Consider the following 13,253-nt stretch of genomic DNA (forward strand, 5'->3'; position numbering starts at 1 on the left):
TCTTTTCCAATCTTCGGATTAATTTCTCCAGGGAGTTTAGCTTGGAAACTACTATTCTTTACGTTGCGTGAGTTACAATAATGTAAGAAAAAAGAAAACAATAGAAAAATTTGTAAACAAAAGATAGTCCTCTCAATGTGACAGAAATAAAAGGTTGTTGCTGTAACTCATTGGGAAGGGGTAGAAATAATATACTTGTTTTTTAATTTAATTTTCAAATTAGCAACAAAAATTCCCTTATCAAATCGCCATCTTTTTGGGGGAAAAAGATTCAAAATCTATCTATGATTGCCATTTTTAAATAGGATGCAGTTAAGATCAAACTCTAAGCTTCAATTCTGCGAGCTTACTTTGTAAGGTTTTAGCTGTGTAGATGTAAAAATTCTATTAGACTGAAACGCGAATTACCGCTCCGCCTGAATTAATATGACAAATTCCTGAAAAGGCTGACAAATGTTTTTATTAATTTTTTTTTATTTAACAGAAGGCATCACCTGTGCGAATAGCCTTCACCACTTATGGATTTTTACAATAATATAAGTTGAAATAGTGATTTTTACAATAATATAAGTTGAAATTCAAATTCAAGTAACGTATTTGGAAACTACATAAAATGGTCTACTTAAGTTAAGTATTTTAAGTGGCGCGTTTTTAACGTCGGCTAGCAATCGGTTAAACTGCAGGCGAGGAAGCCAAAAACTGAAACTCTAAAACATTCAAAACCGTTGATTTAAATAATCAGTCAACTAATTTGCATTCTGTTATAGTCAACTAATTTGCATATTTGTTATAAGGGGCTACCAAACTATTAGTTACAATGCTGTTTTCTCTCTTGTCGGATTTCGACCTCTGGATTTGTTTATTCTGACCTTTATTTATTACAAGAATAGTCTTGCAAACTACTCCAGTTCTCATTTTGATCGTTTATTGCCCTTGTCTGTTCTTCCACATCCTTCTGTAAGACAACCAGTACAGATTCTGGATAGTATGGACACTGATGTAAATTCATTCTCATTTGTGTTGTATACGGATGGTAGTAGGATTGATGATAAAGTTGGTTTTGCTTATGTTATTTTTGAAGATGATATTGAAATTGAGTGTCACCAATTTCGCATTAGAAATGAATGTACTGTGTACATTTCTGAGCTTCTGTGTATTAATTTTGCAATCAAGTGGATAATTAGCCAGGATGGACGTGGTTCCAGCTACTTAATCTGTACGGATTCACTTTCTTCCCTGGAATTCCTTAAAAATACCTCTTTATGTAATGATATTATTGTTAATATCCAGCAGTCTCTCGGAGATCTGGAGAAGAAGGGTATTTCAGTGTTTTTTACATTTGTCCGTGGTCATTCGGGTAATTATGGAAACGAGAGAGCTGATTGGCTTGCTAAGAGTGCAACTAAAAATTATATTAATGTTGATGTAAATATTCCAAAATCTTATTTTAAAAAAACATTAAAAGCTAAAATGATTGAACAGTGGAACTGTGATTACATCTCTTCTGATAAGGGATCTGTTACGAAAACATTCTTCCCAACTATTTTTGAAAGACTGAAAAATAAGGATACCTTATAAATTCTTTAATATAAAATAGTTTAAGCTCTAGATTTTGAAAGGCTTGCTACCGTTCTTCATGGATTATAACTTAACCAAAAATATTAAATTTCACAATAAAAAAAAATAACTAAACTTCTTATTGCTGTGTAAGATTCATTTTAATTTCCTAACCCTTTACTTTAATATAAATCACTTTTCTATCAAGCCCCGTTTCGTTTCCCTGCCAGAATATAATTTTCCAGGGCGGGCGATTTTCAAATTAGATAGACGAAGGCAGTATTTAAACGAAGGTTTTGTAGAGTGAAATCAGAGCGTGCGCTGCCTGCTTGAAAGCCACGTTGCTACTTTGATCCTCTAGCGATTAGAATTCTGCGGCGCTGAGTTATTCTTGCCATTAGGCTTGCTTTTGCCGACTTTGATCGCAACTAATTTGTGCACTACTTAAACTGTGAATATGTCAGACTGTACTTCATTAATTTTATGTGTATCCATTATCTTTGATTTTAAGCTAAAAGTTTGGGCTTCTGTAAGCACGAGTTTGTGCCGTCTGTTAAACTTTATTTATATTAATAAAAGAGGCCTTTACATCCTTTCCCTGTCTCTGCGGTATTTAGGGTACTCACTTGCCAAATCTTGGTGGTGACGAATTATCGCCTACCAGCTTTACGTTCAGGGGCCATTGTAGAGTCATTAGGTTATGTCAAAGCAGGATATGTGAAAAATGTGCAATACCTCTGAATATCCGCAATTAGATATCCTGACTTAGAATTGCAGTTGTGAGTAAATTATTGTCAAAATAACTTTCTGTGAATATAAGTTTGACATAGATATATCTATCGCAGGCTTCGGCAGCACTTTATAAGAACATCATGAATATTATTAATTATGCAGATATAAATTAATTATGAATTGCGCAACAATAACATAAAAGTGATGATTGTAATTATTAATTATAAAATACTCTGCTGCTTATCATCCAAATTCTCCAAATTTATGTGTAAGGTTATATAAGGCTCCTTCCCTTCCTCATGTCTTCGTAATTGGAAGCATACTCGACGCGTATTCGAGAGACCGGGGTTCGGCGAGAGTATTGCATATATGTCTCCAGCATCAAAACGCCTAATGACTCTACAGGTTATAATATACTTTAACGTCTACTGCTTGCCAAACTGTCCGAATTTTTCATGACTTTTACGACCTTATGTGGGAAACCAGTCTTTGACAATTCTGCCAGTTTTTGTAAAGGCAGCAAAAATTGCTCCATTTATCGATTTCTGGTTAAATTTACACTTTAAACGCGTATTTATTTAACAATTTATTAACAGATATTTAAGTTATCGATTGAATTGCTTTTCTTTATTATATTAAAAAATAAGTATTTGGTTGTGTGTCACTAAGTTTGGCAACTTATCAATATTTTAGTAAATTTAACATCTGCAATTTCGTGCCAGTTTGTCTTTCTAGTATGCTAATTTTTTTAAAGATTTTTAAAAAATATTGTTACCATATCATTAACCCTTTGCGGCACAGGGTGTCCGGTCTGGACACATCTAAAAATGTTCTTCTGTACGCACAGAAAAATTGAATAAAAAAGGATTTATAAGTTACTATAGGTTACTCTGAACTTTCTTTATTTATAGTAGATGGCAGGTCAATACAAACCAGTCCATTTAAGACCCTCATTTTTCAAAGAAATCTTCCAGAATTTTTTTAGGGTATACAAGGAATTGTTTGAAAAGAAATTTCTATGTTATTTTTTGGCTGTATGCTAATCTCCTTATTCTATATTAGTTTTAAAGTTTTACATTGAAATCTTGCCTAAAATCAAACGGCGAACCCTAGGTGGGCACAGATCGGGCTCACCGATAATCTAGGACTACTTTGTTTCTCCGCATCTCATCGGTCAGTTCATTGACAACAATACTCGTTTCAGCACTCTTTTCGAAGATCTATTCAATCAGTGTGCCTTCTTTGGGCACACCGACAAAATTTTACTTGGTGAGACTAGTAGGCCTAATTAGGCTGCCTAACTTTTTTTTTATCAAAACTCCGACTTTAAAAGGTAGCATGCCGGAAAGGGTTAAAATAATGGAAACATAGTTAGATTACACATTTAGAAAAAAGTTTAAAAATCACTTTTTTGGCTTTATCATATTTTAAAATTTGTTTGCCTTTCATTCTGGATGTGAAAGTGATAGTATATTATATAGAGTGCAGTTTTTGAATTATTTCTTAGCAATGGAAACGACGTTATTGTAATTATTAATTCGAAAGGGCTATTAGACTCTAAGTAAAATGTTGCGTTTATTCACTTGAAATGCCGTAGACACCAAATGCGTTATTTCACTTTTCATTCCAGTCTAATCTATTACCTGCCTGCAAAATGTAATAATAAAATAATCTTTAAATTTCAATTTCGCTATTATGGATTAACAAACTAAGCTACATTTAAAAGCAATAGATGCAGTTTTTATTTTATTTTTCTTACCTTTTTATAGGATTCATTTAAATTAAAATGCATTTTATTCACGATATATCCAAGTAAAAATATTAAATATTTTTGTAGTATAGAAAAAATATACAATATTTTTGTATATTAAATATTATATATTTTTCCCTTTTCAAATATACAGATGAAAGGTAATGTTACCATGTGAGTCTACATGTATATTAATCTAGTATCCTATAAGATATTTTGCTGTTTTATCTGGGCTATTTCTATTGATTATCTGTACTGGCATTAAATTTTGGAATATTTCCATTTTTTATGATAAATGTTTTCTCCCCGAGTATCAAAATATTCAGATACATACCGCTTTTCTTTGTAAAATTAGTTTTAAGTGTTTTTAGTTTTACTGTTACGAAAATCTTTAAGGAATGTAGTTGTGGTTTTATAAATCATACTTTTGTAACAAATAAAATTTATGAAACCGGCAAATCGCTTAAATCTACTAAACACATTATGAAACGTTAAAATTCTTCCGATATCGAAGACATTGTGATAATATTCCCAACTCTAAAAGAAATATCTTAACGAGATGTTTTTAATTATAAGCCTGAAATGTAAATTCCGATAAATTATATTCTGTATCAACGATTTAATTTTTCATTCCAGTATAGGAGGATCTCTGCCAATTGTCTTCACCTACTATAGCGAATTTCTAATCAAAAGACACAGAGGAAGGCACCTGAGCTGGCTTCTCACCTTTTGGGGAATAGGTGGTGTCTACGCGGCTCTTATGGCATGGCTGATGATCACTGAACCAGGTACAGTAAAACAGATGACTAACAACAATAGCTTCATGCAAATCGATTACTTTCAAATAGCAAAATAATACAGATGGATTTTAAGAAACAAGTAATTATATTGCAATTCACGGGGTCTATGTTAGGTAACCAATAATAGCAAACATATATAATAAAAATAATTTCTCATGCAATGAATTGCTCCTGATCTTATTGATTAATCTAATAACATAATGAAACGGTGTACTGCAGGCGTTCATTCAGAATTTTCGCAACCAAATCCTGAAGATGTATAACGCATTATACAGCGAGAACATTTGGTATTGCTTGTTTCAAATGCGCTAAGAAACTCTTGTGGCGCCTCGATATTGCTGAAGGGCCATCCGTAGCAGCTATCAGCTGCTGCTACCGAATATTTTGTCAAAATATTACTAATACGAAGATGTTTTTCTTTGAAAACTTTCGTCATGGTATTAAATATCGATTTTGACTTTAAATCAATTTCTAAATTTTTAGCTAATAATAACTCTTGACACGCTTTTCTCTCTTTTTTTATGAATAGAACCTATGTTAAGAGTAGTGATTCGTTATTTGATAGAGTTGATTTCGTCCAGTTGAATAGGAAATTTTCGAGTCTTTGAGTAATCGCATAATAATATTTCAGTGTCTTTAGCCATTTCATCTATTCTTTTTTTCACCGAATTATTACCCAGAGGAATTTCTCTGATGATATCTAAATGGTGTCTTATGATGAACAGTTTTAACTGCTACACTCTGACTGCCGGAAGGATTAATTCCTCACCAACTCTGTGTGATTTTTCTGCTTCTGACATTTACAACTTAATTTTATATGAGGCTCTTAATTCATCATTTTCTTGTTTAGAAAACGATATAAAAAGTTTTGATATAGCTGACTGCTTTAAATATTACTTTTCCTGTCCTTGAAAGTAGGATAAATCCTTGTCTGTTTTATTATCGCGCATTTTATTCAAATGATTTTCTAGCCTAGAATGTTTATAGCATCATTTGAAAATATGTTTCGACACATTAAACACATAGGTAATGACTGATTTGTAGAAAAGTGCTTAAATCCATACTTTAATTACTCAACACTGTACTGTTGGTATTTCTTTATTAGATTCAGACATGCTGAAATACAATATTTGCCGCGGTTTATAAATTACTTATAGGAGATTTATAAATAGTTATAAAGTAATGACTATAATGACTTCTATCGCTTTCACTCACGAATATGGATTATTGGCGCAGCACACAAAACTAATAAGCCATTTCTAGAGCTATCTCTGCATTTTATAGATTTGATTTTACTTGCGCATCAACTTGCATGCCTTTTGTTGTTTGTGATGCCAGTGCCCAATTGTTCAGTAACTAAGTCATTACAAGCTCCCGTATTTTTGTCAATACGTGTTTGAATGCGTCGAACACATCTTCTCTTATCTATACCAGTATACAAAATAAAGAGAAATTACATGTTAAGTCAAATTTATCAAAAGCTAATGGACAGCGTTTAGTGGAATTTGGTATGAATATACATATATAACGAAGAAAGAATTGTACCATTCAAAAGTCATTTTATGTATGTATGACTATCAGTAAAGCTCGATGCGCAGGGACTTCCAAAATCTAGGTTGTAATATCGGACTGAAAATTAGTCAATATTCGGTATGGTTCCTCTCTCACAACCAGACGGTCACGCCATCTGACGGCATACCAGACTGGGGGCGTTTGAGGAATCTCTGTGGTCATCCATTCCATTTCTGCAGCAAGGCAGTTTTCAACTACAAAATGGTTCTCGGAGGAGTATGTGAGACAAAATTGCCCTCCCAAAAGCGACCCAGACATGTTGTATGTCAAAGGTCAGGAGATGGCCAGTGGCTGACCAATCCATGCAACCAATATCCTCACTTTTCAGGTAATCGCCTACCAGCTGAGCCCCATGCCGACGAGTGTTGCTGACCATTGCGCCTCTGAAAAGTGGAACATAGGGTTCTACGGTCTCCTCTCTATACCTCATAGCAGTTAAGAAGCCTTTATCAAGGACATGAAGGGTGTGCGGCCATCCAACACAAAGCCTGCTCAAACCATTACACGTCCACCGTTATGATTCTTTTCTATGAGGAGAGAGAGTTGGTATCATATTCTGGGCTCTCTCCAGATACAGGTTGTAACGTTGCGCGCCTCCAACTTGCACGCGACCAAGAGGTGACTGTGAAAACTGGACCAAAGACAGAGTCTTGTTAAGGGTTTAAGTCCCTTTTTATTCAACGTAATAAATTACAATTGCGTGCTGCTCTTGACGCTCACAAACTGCGCCAACTCGGCGGTCAAATAAAAATAATAACCTGAAAAGAAACCAAAGACAAGACTCTAACTACGAGGCTCTCTAAAAGTAACTAACCTCACCGCGTTTTACAATACCGCTGCTAATTCAGCAACTTGAAGATCACGTTGAACGATTAACACTTCCTCCAGGCAAGCACACAGGCCGAAACGCGGGGTTCTTCAATTTCTGGCTAACTACCTCCGCGCTCGTGAAGTAAGAACAGCACACCTTGAACTCGCTTCCTTTCTATTTAACTCAGGATACTTCCGCTGATAATTTGAATCCTTGCGCGTTCTACTAAAATTTACATACTCTGGCATTGGCAGTTCCAGGGGAAAATAAGGCTTGACAGGAAAGATAGTTTAAACTTAAAATAAATGTTAGTTAAAATAAACATAAACCCTACAAGGTAAGCCACGAATCTTTGTCTTGGCTGGATCTCGACTCATCAGTAAAGCGTACAGTGCTCCACTGAAGTCTGCTCTAATGAGCATGTTGTCTGAATAAACACGCTCTTTCGCGTACTGTAGTGACGGGGAAGCAAACAGTAGGTCTTCTGGCATACAGCTTTATCTCATGAAGCTTTCGGGCAACTATAAATCATGAAAATCGGATTCCAGTGGCATTACACAGCTCACGTGAATGTAATGCAACTCTAAAAGTCCTGTCCTGCCTTGCTGATTGGGCCAAATAACAATCCTCATTCGTTATTGTGGGTCTTCGTAGACCTTGTTCAGGTCTTCTCGATAAAGATCCAGTGTCCTGAAATTGTTTTCATAAATTGCAGATGATACTAGCCGCTAGATTGACCTCTGTAGCCACTTGCACAAGTGCAGATGGCTACAGACGTCCATTCTACCGACCTGCCTCCTGAGACAGAGATTCATTCGACCTTCCTACCTCCATTCCACCTACGATTCTCCATATCTTCGGAGTTACTCAATTTAATTGATACCTTACAAAATTTACCCATCTCTTGTTAGAAGTACGGTGATTGGTATGAAAGAGTACGGGCACACAAATCGTCTAAACCCCATTGTGCTTACAGATGAAGGACAAAATAATGCGAACACCAGTGAAAACGTATTACGTATTTCACACCTGCAGTACAGCCGCGCCACCTGCAACAGAAGTCTGCCACCTAGTGAGCGTGAAGAAGGTATCAGTCTTTCAACAGCAGTCATCTGCGTTGCATGCTTCGATCGAAGTGCCTGTGAAAAGTTGAAATTTCAGACCTGTCAGGGTTCCAAAGAGGAATGATAGTTGGAGCGCGTTTAAGTGTAGCATCGGTTACGGAAACAGTTAACCTTGAGGAGTGTGCAAGGAATCATAATAGTCATAATACAGGAAAGACCCAATCCTCCTAGTCCCACTGGACCATATGATTATAAAGGGTTCCCCTCAAGATCACAAAAGGAAAGAGAGAAAAAGAAGCATAGATATAATAGAGATTTGAATAGGATACTGTATTTATACTAGAAGTACTGCGTATTATTTTGTTCTAGAAGTACTATATTTATATCGAGAGAATACTATTTTGTGGTTTGAGATAGGCGAAACTAAAATAGCTTAAAATTCGGAGTCTAGGAACACGAATCTTATATCCAAGAAGTAAACAAATCTTCGACAGTTATTATACTTGGGAATGTAATCACACTTTTGACTTTAGGTCAGCGAAATTATTCATGAAGATTTTTCAATTGATGCATTGGATTTCTTTGGAAAACAAAATTTATCGCCTTTCAATAATAACATTAATTCTGATCGAGTCTTTCGTATATAGAATTCTTAATTTTTTGCTATTCATTGCTATTTTTCTCGACAGATAGCGCTATGCTCGTGTTCGCTTTGCTCTGCTAATTTCTTTCAATTTCCTCTTTTGCAGAATTCTTGCTGCTGAAGAAAAGGCACCTGTGTCTGATCGTCCTCGAAATCGATAGAGCTTTGTTCAAAATCTACGCCAAAATAAAGCTTTTTTTTTTTTTTTTTTTTCGTTCCAAATATCCAGATAATCTTTAACTTATCTTTCAAATCGTAAATACATATTATTTAATAGCGCAGCAGAATTACTTTCATACATTTTAGTGGCAACAAAACTGTTTAAAAAAAATCTGTCAGCCGAATAACGGTTTTGTTGTAATTTCTTCCAGCCAAGATTTTCAGATAAAAATTTTAACGACTTTCCAGATAGACAAGATGCCTGGTTCTGAGAAGTTCTCAGATATGATTTAAAATTGGATTCTACCCATTAATATTGTTGCGTTTTTCTTTTCTTCACGTTCGTACGGGGTTCGTAGATTTGGAGTGAATAACGACAACACTTGATGAAGTATCGAAGCACACATTATTTAACCAATATTAATCAGGGCAGCTCCAAAACACTTTTACAGTCGTCGAAGATCTATAATATACACGCTGGAACAATCAGCGACACAGCCTTCACACTTTCGGGCAATAACGGCGAACATTTATGGCAGAGTGGCAATTCGTTAACCCTTGGTGACAGCAACTAATGCTTTCAAGCAACGTCAATAGTGCAGAGATCACAAAGGCTGGTTCCCACCGCTGTGGCAACAGGTAATATGGTCAGATGAATCGTCATTCACGCTATTTCAGACGACCGGACGCGTTTATGTCTGAAGAACACCCAAAGAAGCATTTCATCCTAAATGCCTCTTGCCGACTGTGAAACATGGGTGTGGCGCCATTATGGTATGGGGTGCGATATCTTGGTGCGATCTTGGGCCACTTGTTATTCTGCATGGGAAGATCACATCCAATTACTATCTAAGCATTCTAGGGGATCATGTCCATCCTTTTCTCAAGACTGTATTCCCTGGAGAGCAACCGCTTTTTCAAGATGACAACGCCCCTATCCACATTTCTAGGTGTATTCAAGAATGGTTCGAAGAGCATGACGATGCAACTGAACTATATTTATTTTTTTATAATAAATTTTTACTGAAATGTCAAATAATTAGTAAACTCGAAGAAAATGGAAGGATTATTGAAGCCAGTGCTTTTGATGCCGTCATAGAGGAAAATATACATCCTAAAGACGAATTTGGAATTATGTTTGATTGTGACACTTTGGATACTGGTGTATTGAATATGTTTACTGGCGGTTCTGGTTTTAGGTAGGGAGCATCGGCGGGGCTTTTGTGGCTTATTACTATGGAGTCGAGATCCATAGCCAAAAGAGAAAATTGAAAGCTGATAACTCTTTATATCAAGCAGAACTTTGTGTAATAAGAGAGGCTTTAAAATGGAAGTGGATTGTTGAAAGGTTTAATATAAGTTATAACATAAATACTTATTTTGATACTCTTTCTGCCCTGCAGGCGTTCTCCAAACCAGTACATAATAATTATTTATTGAATAGTATCACGAACTATTACGATCAATTAAAACGAATTCATAGTTTAAAGGTACACTGGACTAAGGCACATGTTGGCACAGTAGGAAATGAGAGGGCCGATGTTCTATCCAAAGAAGATTCTCTTGGTGAAGTAATTGACTCTGCAGACATACAACCTTCAAAAAGAGTTACATTTAATAAAATAAAAGATATAACTGTAGAAAATTGGTCTAACAATTGGAATAGCTCTAAAAGGAGAACAGGATATTTAAAAGATTTGAAGGTTTCAAAAAATATGGAAATCTGTTATGATAATGATTTAAACCAGATTTTATGTAATCACGGTCGCCTTCCTGTTTATCTGAAACGTTTTAACATTCAAGAGACAGAGAACTGTTTGACTTGCAACCAACCTGGTGATTCGAAACATTTTGTGGAGAATTGTTTACTTACTAATGGAGTAAGAAAACGATATGGAATTCCTTCATTCAGTAATCAGAAAAGAAAACGTTTTAGGGCTATTTGTTTTGCAAGAGGAATAATAAAGTAGCCAACAACAGTAAAAACCAAATAGGTATTGCTTAGGTTTTAGCAAGTGTGGATTTTGTGTTCTTCGTTGCATGTGTGGAGTTTGATTGTGATTGTGTTATGTGTCATTTATTTTATATTATTTTGTAAGCCATTTATTTCTTTTAATTTTATTTGCTTTGTTTTATGTGAATGAAAGGTGTGGTATGTTTATACAATACCCGTCGTTTGTTATTATTTCGTTTTGTTTCATTAATAACCTTTTTTAGTTACTAGGCCTCGAACTTGGTTTCTCAGGAGTTTAGTTTAATGTTTGAAGTCTTAATTGTAGTGGTTTTGTAGATAGATTTATTTTTTTCATGTCATTTTTTGTGAGGACATTGCCGGGTCAGTCCCTTCTTGTCATATGGTTAGCTTTGCTAGCAAGGTGGACTTAACGCTGCGTCCTCTTTTGGTTCCGCTCCCGTTGGGAATCTACAATTTAGTCAAAAACATGCGATAATTTTTTAGTAAAATGTGTCTATATTTATCAGAGAAAAGGTCGTCTCTAATGTGCGCAGAGAGGTGGTTTATGAACAAGTACCATATTTCTCTCTTTATTAATGCTATATAGAATAAAAATATTAAAATTAGAAAAGAAAGCAACTTCAGGTGGCTTTGATTTTGAAATCAATCAGACAGAGGTACCTCTATTTCAATCGAAGGAAATAACTTTCAGCACTCTGAAGAGCAGAACGATTTTATATGGAAAGTAATGGGTGGAGTAAAGCAAAAAGATCTTTTGCGGAAATTAGTAATAAAACATAAAAATCCTTAGATAATAGGATTCTGAAAGCATTAGAAAGAGCTGGATTAGAAAAATAATGTCATTAACTAAAGAAATTTTTTTTAAATGTGAGAGGGTTACAAGTATCCAATTCACTAACTGAGAAGACCTGCGGATAATGTCTGTAGATCCAAAGTAAGAATTCAGATTAATTGATCAAGTATGATTAGCTGTCAAAAAAGTTTTATTTCTCCTTTTCGAGTATACAACTCACGTTCCCTGACGAGAAATTTCAGTTCTCTTATAGTGGCCGATACACAGGGTGCTTCAGCAAATCAGTTGCAAGCTTTCAGGAGAGACAAAGTACACCTAGAAGATGGAAAATCACATAGCAGTGCATGGTCGAAAAAGCTTTCATGGCGTGGTAGTGATAACACAAAACATAAGAAAGGAAGAACATGAGCAGGGTGAGGAAATATGTTTATTATGCTTAGCACAGCAGAAGTCAATAAATAAGAAAAAATAGATAACGATCGTCATAAAAGAAGGTGCTAAAATTTACTACTTATTAAACCCTGATGCAGGCCTCACATCTCTGGCACATGGAAGATCTGATGTTCTGGAACATACCGAGCATGTCCCGGACTTTCCCAGAATTTGCCACGATACGTGCAACAAGTTCCTTAACACTTTTAAAGGGGGTTTCTCACATAAATTTCTTGACGTTCCCCAAAGGAAGTAATCAATGCAAGTGAGGTCTAGCGATCTTGCTGGCTAATGCATCGGCCACCCCTGCCGCTCCATGTTGAGGATACGATAATTTCGAATACCTTTTTTGATGACGATCTTCTGTTTTTGTTCTCATTTCTTGGTTTATGCTGTACTAAGCCATAAATATACATATATTTTCACCCTGTTCATTCCCTTCCTTTCTTGTGTTTTGTGTCGTCATTAGCACCGTAGGAAAGAGTTTCCTACCATACATTGTTGTGTGTTTTTCCATCGTCTTTATGTACTCTATCTCTCCTTAAAGTTTGTAACCGATTTTCTGAAACATCCTATATGTCATACCTTATTGGCATAATATGCTAAAATTCCCCAAAAATTAAAATCAGAGAAGGGATTTTTAAAAACGAACAATCGGTTTTTCTGATGGAGAAGAAATTGACTTCAGCTCGAACTTATGGAGATCCCAAATAATTTTGCTGATAGAAAGATTAAATAGTTGTCGGATAAATATTAATTTTACTGAAGGAAGACTGAATTTTACGTTTTACTAAAATATAGTGGCAAGTTTTCGTCTAAATTTACGTGCTGCTGATTAAACGTGTTGTCGGTCCGTCGGCGTTTTCCCTTCGCCATTTCGTCATCACTCTTTCGGCGAAAGAGAGCTGATTCGCCGTCGGTCATTTCACCATCAACTAGAGATGAAGTACGTAATAAAGGTTGCT

The 13,253-nt window shown here is 35.4% G+C and overlaps 1 protein-coding gene across 1 annotated transcript in view; it reads left to right on the forward strand.

Annotated features, from left to right (window-relative positions):
* The window catches only part of LOC118194282 (synaptic vesicle glycoprotein 2C-like), a 100,113-nt gene that overhangs the window by 15,603 nt on the left and 71,257 nt on the right, over positions 1-13,253 (forward strand). The window contains exon 4 of the mRNA XM_085822729.1: positions 4,676-4,827. Coding sequence (XP_085678855.1) covers positions 4,676-4,827 — 152 coding nt within the window. The remainder of the gene's footprint in view (positions 1-4,675; positions 4,828-13,253) is intronic.

Source organism: Stegodyphus dumicola, chromosome 8 (assembly GCF_044657685.1).
Source record: "Stegodyphus dumicola isolate Sdum_Otavi_A_Nest chromosome 8, ASM4465768v1".
NCBI classification, from domain to species: Eukaryota; Metazoa; Arthropoda; class Arachnida; order Araneae; family Eresidae; genus Stegodyphus; species Stegodyphus dumicola.